The 20,963-nt window shown below is 44.2% G+C and overlaps 1 protein-coding gene across 4 annotated transcripts in view; it reads right to left on the reverse strand.

Annotated features, from left to right (window-relative positions):
* Positions 1–3,939: 3,939 nt before the first annotated feature.
* LPGAT1 (lysophosphatidylglycerol acyltransferase 1) overlaps positions 3,940–20,963 on the reverse strand; it is a 69,818-nt gene continuing 52,794 nt past the window's right edge. For all 4 annotated transcript variants that reach the window (XM_036015473.1, XM_028530880.2, XM_036015474.1 and 1 more), the window contains 2 exons: positions 12,614–12,720; positions 3,940–10,137 (listed from right to left, as the gene is read on the reverse strand). In XM_036015473.1, coding sequence (XP_035871366.1) covers positions 9,986–10,137; positions 12,614–12,720 — 259 coding nt within the window. In that variant the 3' untranslated portion in view covers positions 3,940–9,985. The remainder of the gene's footprint in view (positions 10,138–12,613; positions 12,721–20,963) is intronic.

Below are 20,963 nucleotides of genomic sequence, written 5' to 3' on the forward strand. Positions count from 1 at the left end.
CGTTCATTAATTCATTCCGTCCCTTGCCTGTTGTGATCATTCTTTAGGAAAACAAAGCCAGGTGCTCTCCATTGTAAGCCCGCGCAGGACTGCTCTGCACGTAGTCATGTCCGGGCAGGCACCTGAGTTGGTCATGCCAGGCTTCCCACCAGGTGATGGCTTCTAACTATTTCCATGTCTCCTCTGAGAGAACTGTTCCACAATCTCCCTTTGTCCCTCGTCCTCTCTTATGGGATTTCCACCTTCTGGTGTCTGGTGTCTGGTGTCTGTAACAGGTTCTGTGAATGGCAGGCTAGACAGCATGTTGGGGTATCAGGCTGGGGAGTCAAGGCTCTTAGGGCCAGATCAGGCTTTGAAGCATCATCTTCTTATCACCTCCCTGCTCCCACCCCACGCAGAGCTGAGCTTCCCGATCCTGCCTGCTGTCCCGGCTCCACCTAAAGGTCCCCTGCACTCCACCTCAACAACCATAAACAATATATGTATTTTAATCCTCACCCAATGATATGTTTTTATTGATTTTAGAGAGGAATGGTGAGAGAGAGAGGGAGAGAGAAAAATATTGATGTGAGAAATATTGATCAGTTGCTTCCCATATGCCCTCCAACTAGGGGTCAAACCTGCAACCTAACCATGTGCCCTGACTGGAATCAAACCCACAACCTTTTGGTGTATAGGATGATGCTCCAACCAGCTGAGCCACCCAGCCAGGGCACAATATTTGATTCTAATTTGCCTATTTCTTTCTGGTACCTAAATTTCTAAGAATTGAGTACACTGTACTTACAACTGAAAGACAAAATGTGAATCCTCAATATACAATAGAAACCTCAGAGTTTTCTGCAACTAGAATGGAAAAGGTTTTAAAAGTCACTGCTTCCTGAATCTTTGGGATGCCATCAATGACATCAAGGCTTTTATATTTTGGATCATATGAATTATACATAGAGAACTAAGGGCTGGTGGATAGCTTCCAACTACTAGGAATTATATTTCCCTCCCTTTTGATAATTATCTCAAGGTCTTTGCCATAAGTGACATCATGTCTCAGAAGCAAAAATAGCTCCCTATTAAGACTATGTAATGTCTTCTGTCTAGTATATTCTATTTCCTCTTCATGCTTCCTTCTCCTCACCTTCCTAATTGGGTCTCCAACTTCAAAGCTTTTTCTTGCTGCTGTCTGGAGCCTTAGGTGACTAGACAGAGTCTGATGAGGTGAGGTTAAGAAGTTTGGCTATGCTGACTGCATTTTGGTTTACCTTAGAAACCCAAAGGACCCAGGGCTCTGGAAAACAGGCTGGCGGGCATTATAGACAGAACCAAACGGGTCATGTGGACCTCACGCATAGCTAGGTGTGGGATAGTTTGCAACTTCTGTGTGAAACCCAGCTGGGGTGGGATAAAACAGCCTCCCTTACTGAGCAGTGGGCATGAAGAGCTTCACATACACGATCTCATTTAATACTGAAAGGAACTCTGAAAACGTCCCATTTAATACACGATCAGAGTGAGGGTAAGAGGTGAGAACTTGTCAGAGGGGCCACATTCGCACTCTGGGGCTCGGTCCTGGGTTCTGCTGCCCTTCTGCTGACTCCCATTTGGACGAGCCCTGGAACCCGGAGGCCACCACGACAGAGGGACACTGGGCACTGGAGGCAGATGTGGCCCCGAACTCATCACCTGCTGCCAGTGTCACACCTGGAATTCAGAAATGAAAACAACTAACAGGGGGTTGAAATCGCCATCCCTTCTGGTCTGAAACAAAGGCATTCTCTTTCGATTCTATATAGGGCAAAATAAAAACAAAATACATTTCACTTTCACATCCAAAAAGATAAAAACAAGCATTTGGGACTTTTTTTAGTGGCTCCTTGTATCTCTGCAACAGCGGAGGGGAATGCATAAAAACAGTCTTAGAGCACTTGGGAGCCATCAAGTTTTACTTTACAATCGGTGGGCGCTGCAGAAGCTTTCGGCTCTGTCGCCCCTTTAACAACTGGTCTCCGTCCTCCGGATCTAACTCTTATTTACTCTCAACAGAAACCCAAGCAGAAGCAATCTTCTGTTTAGGGGGAAAACATCTGAGCGGAAATAGAGAGGCCTGGTTCTGGTCTTTGTAGTTCTATTAAGGAGACATTTCACGCTACCAGCCATGGGCCAAAATTACACCAGAATGAAAGGCACCATCACAAACCAGGGTGATTTGTCAAGTCCCTGCTGGCACTGAAATCCTCAGGGCTGATGCATTCATCTGTGCCAGACTAACATAAAACCTCCATTTGTTCAGATAAGGGTTTCTTTGATTAATGGGATTTATATGAATGATGGATAGATCAACTGATCGAATCTTCTTTAAAATATTTAGAAACAAAACATTTCCAACTACTTTCCTGGCCAGGTGGCTCAGCTGGTGGGAGCGTCATCCTGTACACCAGAAAGGTTACAGGTTTGATCAGGGCACACAGCTAAGGCTGAGGGTTCGATTCCCAATTGGGGCACGTGTAGAAGGCAACCAATGTTTCTCTCTCTCTTTCAAATCAATGAACATATCCTTGGGTGAAGATTTAAAACCAACTTTCAACTACTGAAATTATGGGCAAACCCGTCCAAGTGCAAGGTCTCTTCTGGATCCAACTAGCGTTAATTATTCAAACAGCTGAGGGATTTTTTTGTTGTTGTTTTTTTACCGTGATAGCTGGTCTTCACAGATGGCTCCCAGTGAGCCCTGCCTCGCAGTACTCACACCCTTTCAGGCGCCCTCCCTCCCACATTGAGCCTGGACTGTCCCCAGGACTCACTGTAACTGAAGTGACACTGTGCCAGGCCTGAGTTTGAGCTAAGAGGAGTCTTGGTTGCCTCTTCTTCGGTGCTTCCCGGAGCCCCGAGCGGCCACTGCCTGCGCTGTCCCACACGGAGTACGGCAGAGTTCAGTGCCTCCCACTGCAGCCCAGATGCCGCGTTCCCAATGCCACCCTCTGCTGTTATGGAAATGTGCACGCCAGGAAGAGCTAGAAAGCCCTGTTGTGGGCTCCAGATGCCCTGATTAAGAGACTCCTTGTCACCAGTATTTTGAAGTGTCCCTTAGTTTGGCATCCTGGAGATGCTTCATGGCTGAGAGGCATGCTCTTCTGCCAAGAGGGCAGAGGATCTGAAACGGCAGGTGGAAGCCCCTACAGGAGAGCCCTCAGGGGTGGATGGCAGCCTCAGGATGGAGTTCCCACGGAAGGTGATTTCCTTAAGACTTCCGCATCTGAACACTTCCCCAGGCCTTCCCGTGTCAGGGTGTGTCTGCCTGTTTGCGGACAGTGGCCTTCGGGGTTCCCTGGCCTTTGGGGGTTCCCTGGCCTTCCAGGGCTCCTGGGCTCCTCTTCCTAGGACCCCAAGCTCCTCTGATTTCTCCACTGCTAGGTACCTCCTTTCCCACAGCTGTCCATCAGCTGGTCCTGAGTCAGTATAAGTTAACTGGTAAAACATAGGGCATGCTCTTTTGCAGGCAGTTTTTTCATCAAAAATAAAACCAAGGAATGAAGATGCAGCAATGAAGACGTGGTGGTCAAATGGGCGGCCCGTGTGCTCTCTCGCCTAAGGTAAGGAAAGAGAACTCTACACCACGTCCAGAGGCACCCCTAAAAGGCGGGCAGCATTCCAAGGAGAGGCAGTGCCAACTCTCCAGGGAAGAGCTCAGGAATGAGCTCTGCAAGATGCTTATGCTTTCCAGCAACAACAACAAAACAAATCAAAGCCCATCACTCCAACTTCTTCCTCTGTAAAAATGGGTTTAATCACAGCCAATTTAGAGTATTTTCTGATTATGAAAAAAGCCTGCTTCATTTCCAGTGGTTGGCCAACCCTCCTCCCGTGTGCCCCTCATTATCCAGATTATTGATGCTTGGTTCATGTTTCTCAAGCCTCTAAGAGTTAAGAACAAGCTTGTCCAAGTCCTGAGAGGTAAAAATTTATTGATTTATATCATATCAGCATGTTATGATATGGTCACACCTGCTCATACAGCTGACTTTTTCTTATAGCCAAAAGAGAAATTTTTTCCCTTTTAAAAATACATTTTTTTCCAGCAGGAAGAAACATTTTTAAAACAGACACTTTCGTATTAAGTGAAAATTAAAAACAATGGCTTTCCCCCACCCCCAACTCAGGAGGAATAGGGCTGGTCAGCAATAGATCTCTAATTCAAACGAGCTCGCGGGCCTCCGCCCTGTTTCTCCTTCGTCCTCCACAGAACCCACTTCTAGGGGAAGAAATGACAGCTTCACCAGACCAGCGGCCGAAACCCAGATGGGAAAGAGAAGAGGTAGACTGAACTGTAACTACGGAACTCACTGTGTAGACTGTGCACGGTGTTTTCATACATTTAAAAATCTTCAGTGGGATGGAATATAGTCTACAAATGCGGAAACAAAATGCATTTTAAATGCTCAAAACAAAATCTGAGAGATGCCTGTATCACAGTTTACTTTGAAAAATGAAAGCGCAGAACCAACTTTTAAGATATGCAAACCTGACATGCAGTTCGGGAAAAGGTGCTCTTTGTCCCATTCTTCACGGATCCAGAGCCTGCTCTGTGGAACTGATGTCAACCCTTTCCTACCCTTCAAAGCCCCTTTGCCAGGTCACAGATAGGAATTTCCCAAGAGCAGTGAGTAAATGAACTGTGGAAGTTTATTCAACACTAACAGCTTAAGAAGCAAAACAAAACAAAACCAGTAACACAGAACTGGGCAGTAGTGTGCTGAAGACATCTCCTACCAGCTCCAGCAAGAAAGCCGACTTTTTTAGAATTTTGCTGGTAGTTGTTAAACAGCTGTTATTAAGATTAAATTATATACGCTTCCCATTGGTGCTGAAGCTAAAACTGGTTCACTTAGAAGAGTATAATTTGTACAAGGCTAAGAAATAGCTTAACAGTAGATCACATATTAGACTGAATGACAAATTTGAGAAATGAGTGGATTCGGATATAATTCCATTCTTCAAATCATGGTTGGAAAACATTCATAAGTTGGCCAAAGAGTTCAGCAAAAATCAATTATAGCACCCTGGGAGAATTAATTGGCTATGTGGAATTTACAATAAAGTACGTTTTACTATTATCTGTTCATTGTGTTATAAAATCCTCGCTATCATCAAAATTTATGACATGTACACTTGTATACAATTTTTTCCCCCAGAAGAGCAGATTGTGAAACATTTACCAGTATACCACCAGATGGGAAGAACAGGGAAGGGGGAGGAGGAGAGAGTTTAAAACCAAAGGAAGAAGAATGATTTTCATTTGGTTTTCCAGTCTGCCCTCAGACTGCCACGGCATATTCTACATGCATGTACATCTACAGCGTTCATGTCAGACGGCTCCGACGAAACACAAACACCCACCCCCACTAAGAATTAAAAGCACTTTACTTGAAAAAAATCAACTTTATTTTTTCTAGGGTAAAAAAAATAGAACCAGCTATTAATTTTTTTGTTGTTGAGAAAATGCTTCTTTTGGTGTTCACATCTCAATCTCTGAAAAGGTAATCTGGTTACTGAAATAACCCCGATTCATTCACAAACGAGATCCATGTGTGACCAGCCCTTCACAAAAGGTACAGTTGCCACAGCCCTTACACTCATTTTCTTCATACGTCATCACAACATGCAGAGACACAGAGCGAGCAGGTCACTGAGCTGAAGTAAACATTATGGCATCAGGGAAACAGAAATCCATCTGTATAAAATAAATACAACTTCATGATAACTGTAAAGAAAAAGAGAGCACTTAACACAACCACGGCGGTCCGATGTGTAACTGTTTCATTACCCAGTCAGAACAGAAGTCCCTGTGAAATGCACAGACTCCTCACGTGTAAAGAACGTGTGCATCATGGACGTGTGTGTGTTCAACAGTTTTACACAATAAAAATAAAGCCATTCAAAATATGTGTGCATATTCTGCAACTAGAATACACTTAAATTTTTTTTTTGCTCTTTAAACTGTTTTAAAAAAATATTAAATGTAAAAATGCTCCAATGAAAATTTTGCAGAAAAACACATTTTATCTTCCATTGGCCACAGCCACGCTTCCCCGACAGGTCCGCACCCGCGGTTTGCGCCCAGGGTCCAGTTCCTACGCGCCGGGGATGGGTGCGAGAGGAGCGCAACGAAGCACCGTCCAGAGACTGCTCCAGAGAATGCCGGCCCCCGGTGATCCAGAAATGTCCGACTCAGGTGGTTTTGGTCCCAAACACGTTAGTTTATTCCCCCTCATACAGTGAGCCAGGATGATTCCTGCTGCCCTGTGCTGCTTCTGACTTTGCTGTTCCTGTCACCAGAAGCACGGCTCACAGCCCTACGTGGCAACAAATGAGACTAGCCTTGCTCATGCGTCCTTTGTGGACCAGAGCTGCTCTGCCAGTAACGGTAACTCTGGAGTGAGTCCCGTGTCATGGATAAGATAACTAACTCTTCTTCCCGTGCAGTAGTGCAAATAAAATTTTCTTAAATACAAAAAGAATCCAATAAAACTATCCATGATTAAAGGCTACTATGTTCTATGACTATAACCAGGTCCCACTAGTTCAGGAGAGTCTTTAGGGAAGTGATTGTCAAAAAAACATCACTAAGATGAATTCACTAGAAGTGAGAGGAACGTGAGCAAAGAATGAAGAGGCATTCTTAACACTGACCCGCACGACATGAGCACTCAAGTGACGTTCTGAGGTTTACATTTGGTGATTTAATGTTTTGTTTTCATAAAAATGCTTGAGAACTGCAATACTGCTAACTCTTGATTATTAGGAATTCCTTTTTAAGTCTATGCATTATTTAGGTTTTTGTGCTTCTTCTTCCTGAAGCTGTCTTTCCAAATCTTTCCACTATTCATTCAAAGAAAAAAAAAGCAATAGAAACTAATAAACAACTCAAATCACTTTTTTTTAAATTAGTAAGCATCCAGGAAGAAAAAAAGTATGATGAGAATAAATATTCAAACTCCTGAACACATTTAGATTTTTGGCTTCCTATGACTTATTACTGGAATAATTACTCAGTAATCTCTAGTTCCTTTACTGCAGAAAATTAAGGGTTGGTTGTAATTTTAAAATATGACAGATAACAAGACAGATCTGAAATCACAGTTATCTTTAAAAAAAAAGAAAACCCCTACGATTTAGATTCTCAGCTAGTTGGCATGACTACCCAAGACATCATTCCCACTCTGCAATTTCTACTTACCTCCCGCTGGCCTACAGGCTTCTCTATAGTGTCGTGCATTTGAACACCAGTGGTAGTTCCTGAAGTCAAGTGTGAACTTTGGGATGGTCACTTCCGTAGTCCCTGCCCTCGCCTGAGGCCAGGCAGATGTCCGCCACTGGGCTCCAGGAGCCCGCAGGGAGTTTGCAAACCCCTCTGCTGTGGGACTCCAGGCAGGACAGCGGAGATTCTAAAAGCTACGGGTATAAAACTGGCACAGTGCTATTTTCTTTCTACTTGACCAAATGGATATTCCCTAGACTCCTCCCATCTCATGTTGCAAAGGAAGGACAGGGCAGGAGTTTTTATTCAGCTCCCTACAGTAGCATCCTGCTGCTTCCCTGACGGCCGCGTGAGAACACTGATTCTCTCTTCCCACTCCCCAGTGCAAGCCAGAGGACCCCCATTTCTAGTGAGGAAACCGCTGGCAATGCTCTCAAACAGAAGGGGGAACGTGTCGGTAAAGCATCAAAGCGGGTAGGGCAGACCAAACACATCTATTTACAACTCACAGATCTATCTATGTGCAAAAACTGACGCACACATCTACTGGTATTTGTCACTCTAGAGGCTGCTGCAATGGCCGCACTTGAAGAGTAAAGCGTCTTAAAGAACAGCCTGTTGAATGTGTACAGTGTGTTAAACGACATCACGTTCCTTTGGAGCACAGTGATGGCCGAGGGGCCCCGCCCCGCCTGTGTGCGCACGCGCACTTCTCGCCGCTGCTGACGGGAGGACTGGCCACGCTGCCTGTGTGTGGCTGGCTTTAGCAACAAGGAGAAGGTCTGACAGCTAGGACTGTGTCTGCCACGCTTGACAGCGAGCAACTACCCCCCAGACGGCTGATTAACCCCTCAAATGAACAATTCCACTTCATCCTGCAGTCCAGCAGCGTTTGCTGGACCTCCAACAGAAGCGTGTTTAAGCTTCTGTCTGGCTTCCTATCATCTGTGCTTCTAAGTTGAGGTTGGTTTCACCTGCTCACCATCACTGCAAAACACATAATGAAATGCTCAGCTTGCAAAGACGTGGCCCCTGCGACACCCGTTCCCGAGCCACACACAGGGACGCGGGCCCCCTCCCCGCCTAGCAGCAGCCCCGAGGTCACTGAGGTATTTCTGCAGACACGCGGCTGCTCCCCGCACATGTGCGGCGGGCGCGCCCAGAGCTGACGCCGCTGTGGGCCTGAATTTGGCGTGGCTCTGCCTCTCCCACGCGACTGAGAGAAACCTTCTATCTTCTCAGGGTTTTTTTGGTTTATTTAAAAACAAAAAACGTCAGCCTTTTATTTTTCTGCCTCCTTCTCAGAACTGTCGTTTGTACGGTTAGCGACACAGGCGGACCCTACGCTGCTCACGTCACAGAAAACTGCCACCGACGCCCCAGGATCTGAGTCTTAGGACCCTGGACAAGAACATGCTCTGCCTCCGCGCAGGGAGTGCGGGCGATGCCCGAGGCGGTTTTTGAGAAGAGTTTGGTTCTACTGCGAGGTAAACTGTATGAACATAGTGACAAATAAAAAAAAAAAATGCCTTCTAGAATAGACACTTGACTTTATCTTCTCCAAAAGCAACTGGAAGAGACTGCGAAGCCTCGTGTGCTGGTCTCTCTCCTGGTCACACCACCCCGACACGGGCAGCTCCTCGATGTGACAGGTTCTGAGGGTGCCGTGTGATGACCTGTCACCAGTGTAAGCCTGGCTGTAGCTCTTATTTTTTTCTAATAAATTAGCCTATTTCACCATATATTGATCATTTAAATATTTTGCATTAATTTGTTTCAACCATCCCCAAATGCAGGTGGTGCTAGTATACCAAAATTAAAATCAAACAAAGCCTCTGAGCCAGACGGAAGTCTCAGCGGGGCGGGGCACCCGGGGCACCGGGTGCACCCGGCGCGGGCGAGCACGGGCGCACGGGTAAGACACGCGGACGAGACAGCCTCTCGAGAAGCCCACTCCCTGATTACGCTTACATCTGTGTTCAGGCTGTATCCCAGTCCCTTGCTATAGATGCATCTGATAAAAGTGCACTCTGTAGGAAACAATGGTCAATCACAATATACCTTCTGTACAAAAGGAGAAACCGAGTGCCCACCCCCACACGGGAAAGCACTAGCGCATGTAAACACGGACTGAGCGAGCCTTCTGAAAGAGCACGTTCCAGCACAGGGATGTGTCCGCCGGACACCGCTCCCCGCCCCGCAGCATGCCTGACCCTGCTCCTCACTCAGCTGGCGAGGGCTGGAGTGTCACGGCAAACGACAGGGCGGCAGGTCTTCAGAAGGTGCCAGCCAGCGCCCCTCGAGGTTGCCAGTGACTCAGCAGACGTTGGGGGAGTGAGGCCGCTCCACAGCTCCGCCCTAACGGAGACACCGGCTAGGAGGACGACGGGGCTCGCTGAGCTCGAACTGGATGGTCGAGTATCTGCTGGCAGCAGAATTCCTCTCAGTCTTCTAGGGTGATCGTGTGGTTTCCTCTTCTCCAAAGGTGATGTTCGCTTAAATGTGTGGTAGAGTGTATGTTTTTAAAACACGAAAAGTCCTTACAACATACTAGCAGGTCATTATAGTACTGATCCTCCTTTTTGCAGAGTTTTAAAATATCCCAAAGGGGATAAATATTAATCCATCCATGGAATTTCCTTTGCTTTTGTTTACTATTCTGATTTGCACATGTAAAATAATACACACTCGTGGAAGTCTGGATTCCTATGGCGACCATGACAAGTCCAAGTCCTAGAACAGGCAGTGGTACAAATACTGGAGGACGCTGTACCACATATAGGCTGACAAAAACGCAAACGACTGTATGAGAAAGATCCACACGTTGCTGAGCGTCATTTCTCTGGAGTTGGCTTCCTTGTGGCCCTTGGGAGGTGGAAAAGCCCCTAAAAAAACAAGATGGAAATATTACTTTGCTTTACTGTAGTGGGAGGTCTCCTGGAATAAAAGCTGAATATTAATTTAACTAGAATTGTTGTTTTTTAAAGCATCTTCTGTGACTTCCCATTGCTCCTGAACAGAGATCTCATTTGAAATAGAACTTTCAGCCTGCTGAGCCCTCTCCTGCCTCTGAGCCTTTGCTTTATTCTCTTGGCCTAGAAGGCTCCTCCTCATCCCAGTGAATGGTGTGACACCTGCATTCTTCTAGTATCAGGGGAAATACCACCTGCTCCCCGCGAGGACCCCCAGTCTCTCTCGTCTCCGTGTTTACTTCTGTCTTGGCACTTTCCACAGTCTGTAATGATCTCGATCTCTCTCTTCTCTATGGCAGGGCTGTCAAACTCATTTTCACGGGGGGCCACATCAGCCTTGCTGTTGCCTTCAAAGGGCCGAATGTAATTTTAGGGCTGCATAAATGTAACTACTCCTTAACTACAGGGGCAAGGGGCTTGGCGCTGCCGTCTGGTAGAAATAAGGTGCTGGGCTGGATAAGACAAGGTGGAGGGCCAGATTCGGCCATGGGCCTGGTGTTTGCCACTGTCCCCTACAGTCTGCTGCTGGAACGGAAACTGCAGGAGGGCAGGCACTCTGTTCCTCGTCTCCCACTGTACCTACGGAGCTCCTCAGTGACCAGGACACAAGATGTGTGAAATCAATATTGGGTACTTTCCCAATAGCATTAATTTATACTGAGTCCTCTATTTACAAGTTAAATGTCTTTGCCACAAAAAAGTGGTTGTGTCCTGGCTGGTGTGGCTCAGTGGACTGAGCACTGGCCTGCGAACTGAAGGGCCGTGTTGATTCCCAGTCAGGGCACGTGCTTGGGCTGCGGGCCAGGTCCCCGGTTGGGGGGCCTGTGAGAGGCAACCGAACAGTGTTTCTCCTGCACATAGACGTTTCTCTCTCTCTTTCCCCCTCTCTTCCTTTCTAAAAATAAATAAAACTTTAAAAAAATTTTTTTAAAGTGGTTGTAAATCACTGATATTTTCAAAAGGCAATATGATTTATGAACTATATCTTAATAATAAGGAGGAGAAACACAAAGTAAACAGGTTTCTGCAAAGGAAAGCTGGGCCATTCCAGGACAATATTACCTAAGGTCATCTTGATAACACTCTCCAGCATTTCAAATAGTCTTTGTCCTTGCTGATAATCCCCTAGCCTAAGCTGATTCATGAGGGGATTTGCTTCTCCCGAGCACAGTACAGAGAACACTTTCAAGTTTTAAGGTCTATTTTGCAAATAGGTTTTTAAAAAAGAGGCTTCCATTATTGTTGCTACAATTTAGGCCAAATATCATAAAGAGACAGACCCTGTTGGCCTTTTAATTGCCTCATGCCCTCTCACACATCCGTCAGGTGTCACTTTTAAGGAAAATCTGAGAGTAAACAAGGATGGCAAACAGGGAGAGGGGGCCGTCGTACTGGTCTTATTAGGGATTCTAAAGACAGACACAGTGGCCAGCTCTGGTCATATTCAGAGGCACTGTTCCACAGCCCCAGAGTCAGAAAGTTCAGATCAGGAGGCAGAGGGAAACAGCCCTGTGCACAAAGTCAAAAGCACTACAGACAATGATTGGTATCACCCTGAGCTCAACATCAGGCCTTTGACAGTCTGATTTAACAAGAACTTTAATTCTGTACCAAAAAACGTCCAAGTGGGAAGAAAATAGTGCCTTCTGTTCACCAAAAATCCCAGGGCTGTCCTCGGACTTGGGACAACGTTCTCCTCACCTTGTTTCCTCCCCGTGGCAGGTTCCAGAAAATCGGCCTATAGGTGGCTACTTGTGAAAGCACTGTGGTGTGCCTGGGGCTCTCCCAGTGCTAATTTCCTTCTCTCATCACTTCCTTTCTTCCCCCCTGTCTCCTTCTTCCCCACTAGGTCTTTTTTACTGGGCTGTAGTTTTCATAGGACATGGAGACTAAAGTATAGAAAAGGGCATTAGGGTAAATAGACTTTCTTTTCCCACAGAGAAAACGGAACTTTATCCCTATAAAAAAGAATAAGCATATAAAAAAGCAGTTACAAGTGATCTCAAGTGACTGCTAGATGATGGTATTATTTAAACAGTCAAGTACAACGCCAAGAAACAAATGTCATTCACTACTGCATGAAACAGCTTGTATAACTACATACACACAATTAGTCTTCTGCAGACTGCACGTACTCTCTTGAATGAGATCCAACATTTGTGCAACATTGATGTATCACCTGACCTTTGCATACTGGCTGATGGAGCAAGTGCCTTAATACATTTAACATAAATTTGTCTTATAAACATTCTAAGCTGAATTCTTAAGTATAAAAACACTTTGATTCCTTTAGGGTATCTGAAGAATCAAAAAAATGGTTTTCTCCCCTAAAGGGCATCTTTGGAACTACTGGTAACTTCAGGAAGGTATGTAATAGGATGCTGTGTACCTGTTTTATAAAAATGCGATAAGAGGTCTTCCTTTTCAACAAAACGTTGGTAGAGCCAATCAGAAAGGTCATCAGTCTCCAGGGGTACATCTTTAATTGGAAAGATCCTAGTTAAGAAAATAAGGGCAAGAATTACTTCAGTTCAGAAGTCAAAATCATTCAGAGCCACAGTTTAGCTTTGGCGATGGAAAAGCTGAAGGAAGTTACAGAATCTTTTTCTGCAAGGGTGGGTTTCTTCAGCTTCTCAAGTTCTCTTGATTAAAAAAATGTTGATTACACAACAGAGTTCATTTATTCGTGCATTCAAACATTTATTAGGCTCTTATGTTAGGTCTGGTACTAGATGGTAAAAACATATTATTAGTTATCCTCTATCTATAAATAATCGTGGAGAAACAACAGTGTTCCCATGCCTGTGTGTGAAGCAGAAGTGGTATTCAGAACAGATGAAATTTTAAAAGAAGTACTTTAGGACATGGGAATAGTCAAGTGCTAGGCCGAAACATGCAGCTTCGCAAGGTTCTTCCGCTGGGAATGTCTGAACTAGACACAATGCCCTAACTTTGTGCCTTTTCACCAACTACAATGGAGACACCCGTTTCCGGAGCAACCTCAACCTGCCTGACTGGGCGTGGCTGCTGGGGCACAGCTCTGAAGCAGACGGGATGGCTGGTGATGAACGTCCCTGGAGGTGCGGACAGAGGGGACCGCATGAGTAATACTACACGTTTGCTGACCGAGAAAGAGTTTCTTTTCTTGTTTGTTTTCCAAGTTTTGGGGAAGAGCGTTTTAATTTTTTCCCCCTTTATCAAAGGTATAAAGGTACACAGTTAAAAAGTCTACAAACGGTTTGTGTGAAAAAGCAGCGGACCCTGTCCCTCCGCCCTTCGTTTCCCCCTTCTTAGAGGAACTAATTTTTACTTCTTTTAGCCGATGACCTTGACATTTATCACCATGCTTCTCCTTCAGTTTTGGGGCTCATCTGCTGAGTTCCCACTATGGAATGCGAGGCTTAAGCTCCTTCTTCTTCCCATTCCTTCCACACAGGCACAACCTTCCCAGCTTCCCATGCAACTGTACAGTAACTTTAGCACAATATGAGACATTTACATTAGTATAATCATGTAAATATATTCAAAGCTAAGCCATGTAGGAAATCATGGCTACTTTTCCATTCCTGACCAATTTTTGTTCTCCCTGAATCGAGCAGTTGTAGTTTTCTATGTATACATAACTCACTCAGCCACACGCTCTTGGCAAATTGTCCAGAATCAATTTTTCAGATCCAGTCTGCAAACTTTTTCTTAAAGGGCCAGATAAATCAATGATATTTAGACTTTGCAGGCCATGTGATCTCTGTCGCAACAATTCAGCTCTGCTTGTAGTGTGAAAACAGCCAGCGACAATGTGTAAACACGTAGGTGTATTTAAATAAAATTTTATTTAAAAAACAGGTAGAAGCCAGACTGACCTGTGGTCTTGAACTCCCCCCAAGGCATTCGTGTACATCAGACATTCCTTCAACCGCACCTTCCTGAAGGAGGTCACCCAGATTCCGGGTTTGCTGCCTGCAGTTTTCGTCTTGCGAAGGCCCTGCACTACCGCCCCGGTGATTCTCTGCACTCCTGAAGTGGACTTACTGTTTCTTACACCTTACGCCTTCCTCCCTCTGTCTGCACTCCACATTCTCACGGGGCACATCCTCAATACTTTCTCGACACAGGGTCCTCGAAACCTTGCATTTCTGCCCATGCCGTCTCTCTGTCTGCACATCTGGTTGACAATTTGACTAGATAAAGAATTCAGGTTGGAATTAATTTTCTTCCATCTCTGTCTTTTTGTCCTCTGTCTGGGAGATTTATTAATTAACTTCTAAACTTCTTACTGAGTTTTTACATCTTTTATCATATTTTTAATTTCTATGTGCTGAGTGTTATTTTTTATAGTATGCTATTATTGTTTTATTGTTGCAATATCATATCTCTAGGAGAATTACAACGGGAAGTTTACAATGTGCACAAAAGTCGGGAAGAGGGTTAATGAACTCCCGTGTACCATTAGGACTTTTGGAAGCTGTTCTTTACCTGTTCTTCCAAGTCACCGTCTTACGTTTGCTTCAGTTTCTGCCTTTCACAGTAGAGGCTGATCAGCTTACTGGTTACCTGGTAATTCTCCATTGCTCACTCACACTTACAGATGTGGGCCTCACCAGCTGACTAAATACTCTCAGCATGTCAGTAAAATTGGCTGACTGTGAACTTCACTGAGGGTCATCTGGCTGGGCTACTGAAGTTGGTTTCCCCATTTCCCCTGAGAAAGACGGGCTAATGAAGGCCTGACTGCTAGCTCTCTGGCAGCACAGGGAGGGACCAGGGCTGGGAGTCTCAGCATTAGGCACACTGACATCACTTAACCATGCTATTTTCATGATGGGACCCCTGCTTCGTGTGGGGGAGTCCAGAGAGCCGCATTTCCCTCTCCAGAGTAAACCTCCAGTGTTGGCCAGGGCAGGGAAAGCCTTGTGGGGTGCAGGGAAGAGGTTCTGGGGTCCTGAGCTCTCCCTAAACAGGTTTAACCTCTCCCCAAGTTTAGCAATCCTTTTAATCTCATGTCCACAGGCGAAGATGCTGCCAGTTTTTCAGCCTGGTGGACATTCTGTGGTATAAATAAGGCTGGCTCTTGGCTTTCCCCTCAGCTGGCTTAGGGCTGTGTCTCCAACTGCCCAAGCTTTGTTGCTGTTGTCTTTCCTGCTGTTCTCCCCACCATTGATGGTCTACACCTTTAAAGACCTCCTTCGTGTTCTTTCACTGGGGTTTTGGGAGGGCATGAAGGTAGACACAAACCTTCCACATCTCCTCTGAGAAGCTGCCTTGTCATTTCTGAAAGGTCTCAGATGATTTCCTATCTTCAGCCAGTTCCTACCACCTGCCATTCTACAAAGGAGTGCACGCTGCTCTTCCGAGCTTAGGCAAAACGTGTGCAAGTTACTTAGTAGGGATTTAAAAAATATAATGATGGACTGTGCATGCCACCATAAAAACACCAAACAACTTCTACAGTTTATCAGGAGAATGGTTCCAGACCAGTCAAATATTATGAAGGGTTCCAAAGGACGAAAGTGACATGCTCAGACTCCTTCAAAGGCTTTTCAAACAATTACTCATGTAACACTATCATTTGTACACAATTTCAAAAAAAGTCAGAAGGGAAGTTATTGATGAATCAGATTCCTTTCTTTTATTTAAGCATTTAAATATCAAACTGGGGGTATTTTAACAACCAAATTTAAGTATCAGTAGACAATATGACAAATATATATTAAAAATTAATTTTAAAAAATCACAGGGTTTTTCTGTTTTTCTTTCTTTTTCTTTCTTTCTTTTTTTTTTTTTTAGAGAGGGCAGGGAGGGAGAAAAAAAGGGACACAAACATTGATTGGTTGCCTCTCGTATGCACCCCAACCAGGGAACAAACCCACAACCCAGGCATGTGCCCTGACCAGGAATCAATACAACAACCTTTTTTGCTTTGTGAGATGACGCCCAACCAACTGAGCCACACCCACTGGGCAATCACACAATTCTGATTAAAAAAAAGAAAGGTAACCAAAATATAGTTTTATTTACACAGAAAATAACTTTCCCATTCTTAGTCACCCTCCTATTCCCCCCAAATATAGTACTATATTCTCATAAAGCAGGAATATAGGTGTTTTGGCCTATCAGATATTTTAATGGGGAAGGAGATGCTCAAGTCCAGAAACTTAAAGTTTCAGCTTGCTACTGTAAAGTCCCCTATCCGAATGAAAGTTTCCCTTGCTAGGAAAGAGCTAATAAACAAAGAGATAAATTAAAGAAATGTCACTACTTTTTAAAAAAAGATTTTATTTATTTTTAGACAGGGAAGAAGGGAGAAAGAGAGGGAGAGATACACTGCTTGGTTGCCTCTCGCATACCCGCTACTGGGGACCTGGCCCACAACCCAGGCATGTGCCCTGACTGGGAATCGAACCGGTGACCTTTCAGTTCATAGGCCAACACTCAATCCACTCCACGCCAGCCAGGGCACCACTTTTAAAAAGAGAAAAAATACTGGAAATGCTTATACCTCATAAAATTATCCCATACACCAGTATTTCTTAGCCCTTTTAATGCCTATTCTCCTAAGTAACTGAAAGATCTTCTTCACACTAAAAATTTTACCTCTCTCCCAGTCAGGGCACGTGCGTGAGTTGTGGGCCAGGTCCCTAGTTGGAAGTGCATGAGACGCAACAACACATTGATGTTTCTCTCCCCCCTTTCTTCCTCCCTTCCCCTCTCTCTAAAAATAAATACATAAAATCTTGTAAAAAAATTTTTTTTAAAGTTTTACCTCTCCACGCACTCACGTTCTCATATGCCTCACTGAGTGAGTGAGTGGGGCTCCCTGGCTGGGAGTCTCTTCCACAAACATGGAGTGTCTGTTTTTTGTTACACGTGGACCCTGCTTGTTTTTTAGGCACAATTAAAACAATCCCAGAAGACAGGGAGGCACAGTGTTTATGAGTGCAGACTCTGGAACGGACAGTGCGCGGTGAATTCTGGCTCTAACACTTGCCAGCTGTGTGTCCCTGGAAAATTGTTTCACCTCTGTATGACTTAGTTCCCTCGTCTGTAAAATGGGGCTAATCATATTGTTTATGCTACAAAGTTGCTATATGTGCAAAGTATTTGGCACAGGGCAGTGGCATCCCTTGGTATCAGCAGAGGTGGTGCTGCTGGCTGTTGAATCCCAGACCGTTCACGATGAGCATTATTGTTCTTTCAAGTTCTCTGGGTACAGCGGCAGATGCAGTGACTCAACAAGACCAGAAGCTGTTATGCGATTTGGCATTCCACGATTATTTCCAGACGGTGCAATATTTGTTCATAGTGTGCGTGTGAGTGTATGTATCTATACATGTATATGTGTACTTTTTGTATACATACATGCTTTCTATACCACTGGCAATAATGAAGCCAGGCTCGAGCCAGTCATGGAAAAGTAAAAGGGTAAAGAGTTGTGATCAAGTATTCAAAAGACAAATTGCTGACAGAGATTCTGAAGACTCTTTTATACTAATACGGATATAATCGGAGTACAGACAAGGAAATAAAATGTCAAAGGAGGAATCTTGGGCTATTTACAAAGGTTTGTCTTTCCACCTCTTCTAAAGTAACTTTTATCCTTTGAATTATACAAAACTCTCAAATTAGAGATATTCCAAGAATTTTATAGTTTCCTCTTCCACCTCTCCCTATTTTAACTGAGAATGCAGATTCCTGGGGGGGAACATTCCCCAGGACACAGAAGGCCCTACGACTGCTCCGGCAGACTGCTTCACCCCAGCGCACATGAAGCCCTGCAGGATTCCGTCAGCCGGCCAGCACGCCTTTACGGAAAAGTATTCTCAGTGTGCACCTTACACGCCAGTTCACACTTCCTCACCCTGCTAGCTCACTCCTCGGCTGCAGAAAGCCAAACTCCTCGTCTCAAGCCATTTCCACTTAGAGTGGGTTTGAAAGGGAGTTGATTTAAAAAAAAAAAAGTCAGTTGTGAGTAGTTTTTCCTAACATCTTTCCTTCTCTAAGAAGCCTCTTTAGGCGCCTGGTTTTCTGAAATGACCAGTTATAGGTAAGGACTGAGTGTCTACATGCACCAAGCAGTCTTATAATGTTAACTGTAGGCAGGAAGGGAATTAAGGCAAACAATGACGATTTTGTTTTTACCTTTTCTCCATTTACATTTTTGATTTCTTTTGCTCTTGCCTGATTAGGAACTCTAGTACAGTACTGAAGAGAGGTGACTAGGAATGGGGAAGTTATTTTCTGGGTAAATAAAACCCTGTCTCATTCCCGATCTTTCAGGGGGAAACATTCAATAGTTCACCATTCAGTATATTTGCTGTAATATTTTCTGTAGATCCCATTAATTGGATTAAAGAAATCCCCTTCTATTCCCAGTTTGCTAAGAGTATTTCCCTTTTTATCATGAACAAGAGTTGCATTTTGGTATGCCTTGGTTTAATGTGACTTCAAATCCACCTGTTTATGATGAAAATGAAGTTGTTTACTTACTTACAAGTAAAGTTGTTTTGATGTAAGGGTGAAGTGCCATGGGCACCTGTGGCTGGAGCAGCGCAGCTGCTGAGGGTGATCAGTGAGAACAAGTGCAGGAGCAGCTACGGCAGCTGTGGCTAGGGCACATTCAGACGGGAAATGCCCAGGGTTCATGAGGACCGCCAGAGAGTGCTCAGTGTGGGCAGGCAGCTCTGCTGAGCTCTCCGAAGGCCGTGGGGTATTATTCTGCTGTAGTACAGCAACTCTCTACCAGGAGGTGCAGAAGCCCTCAAATAGTATTATTTTGATCATCAAAAGACAAATACCGTATGATCTCACCTATATGAGGAACCCAAAGAGCAAAACAAACAAATGAGCAGAAGAGAACCAGAGGCATGGAAACAAGGACCAGACTGACAGCGGCCAGCGGGAGGAGGATATGTGGGGAGAGACAGGGAAGGGTCTAGTGCAGGAACATGTGTGGATGACTCGTGGACTGGACACCAGGGTGGGGATGGACCGTGGGGGGTGAGGGCGCAGGGGAGAGCGATGGGGAAAAACTGGGACAACTATAACAGAATAAAAAACCAGAATATTATTTTGTTCATCTATACCAGCACCTTTGTTTCCTAGCAACGTACTTTAGGAACAAAGAAATTTTGTTTTGTGCTAGCAGACGGATGTCAGCTGTGGGTTGGCTGAGCCAAATCTTCCCAAGAACCAGCTCATAGGAAGGTGTACCTCAGACTAGGTTTGAACATTATTTCTTTCATTTCCCCCTTGTCTGGAACAACAGTGTAATCAATAAATCACTGGTTTGGAATATGTTGTTTTTTATTGGCTTATTAAGAGACATTTGCCTGTATGCTATTGACTTGCGAAATTATTATAATTTCCACAGTAAAGCTGAGTTAAATTATTGGCAAATAATTATGCTCAGTCTCGGAGCATATTTTGCCACTTCAAACAAAACATGTTTTATCAATTATTTTCTGTCTATTAAAACACATATAATTTTTCCCTTGATTCTGTTAATGCCATGAATTGAACTGACTGATTTTGAATGTTCAACCAAACTCATTCCTGGAACATATGCTCTCAGGACATAATATAATGTACTTTTTTATATACTGCTGGATTAATCTTGTGCCTAAAATCATGTAAAAGATTTGCCTGTAAATTCTCCTTTAATATCCTTGGTTCACATTTTGATATCAAAGTTATGCTGATCTTATAAAACAAGCTAGGAAGTATCCCCTCTTTTCTCTCTCTGAAAGAACTGCATTTAATATCCTTTTACTGTCTTTTTAATGACACGTGACTTGCAGTGATGACCCCTTTTCACTCCTGGGACTGGCAACACGGGCCTCCTTTTTTTTCTTAGTCTTATCAGGAGTTGATCTATTTTATAGTGTTAAAAAAAACTGTTCTTTTTGACATTGTTACTCTATCCCATTTTTTTTCTATGTCAGTAAATTCTCCTTTATTGTTCCCTGTCTTCTACTATCTTCGGATTTCATATGATTTTCTTTTTCTAAATTCTTGAGACAGATATTCAGATCACATAGTTTTTTGGTTTTCTTCTTTTCTAATAGAAGCTGTGGACGGCTATAAATTTTCCTCTAAACTCGGATTAAGCTCTGGCCCATAATTTTATAGATCATATTTTCATTTTCATTTTGTTAAAAATATTTTCTAACGTCATTGTAATCTCTTTAACATGGCAAACATTCAGCTCTTCTCACTCCCTACTGATAGACAGTTCCTCTTCCTGTTTCACGAGCTGTGTGGCCACGACTAGCATGGCAAGTGTCCCTTCATACGGGCACAGGTGGACATTATCTATAGTACGGAATTCCAGAAGTACAATTGGTAGGTCAAAGGTTAAATGCATTAGCAATTTTGAAAGACGTTGCTACCCTGTCTTCAGAAAGATTATACCAATTCATATTCCCACTAGCAATTTAGGAGAATGCCTCTTGCAAAACGATATTTAAATTGGAGAGGAACAGTCAGCAGTCTCTGCTTTGGGTGTAGCAGGGGATGGCTAGCCGTGTTTCCCACCTGACGTGTGCCAGGTCAGGCACATGTTCTTGGGGATCCATCCAGGACTCTGTGAGACTAGGTATCTTGTGTTTTCATTTAAATGGTGATCTTAGTGAAAATGTTCTGAATCATACAGATACCACGTTAGTAACCAAGTAGCACCATGTGATTTCAATGCTTATGTGTGTAGTTCTTTGGGCACAAAACAGTGATACTTTAAAAGCACA

Source organism: Phyllostomus discolor, chromosome 14 (genome assembly GCF_004126475.2).
Source record: "Phyllostomus discolor isolate MPI-MPIP mPhyDis1 chromosome 14, mPhyDis1.pri.v3, whole genome shotgun sequence".
Classification (NCBI taxonomy): Eukaryota; Metazoa; Chordata; class Mammalia; order Chiroptera; family Phyllostomidae; genus Phyllostomus; species Phyllostomus discolor.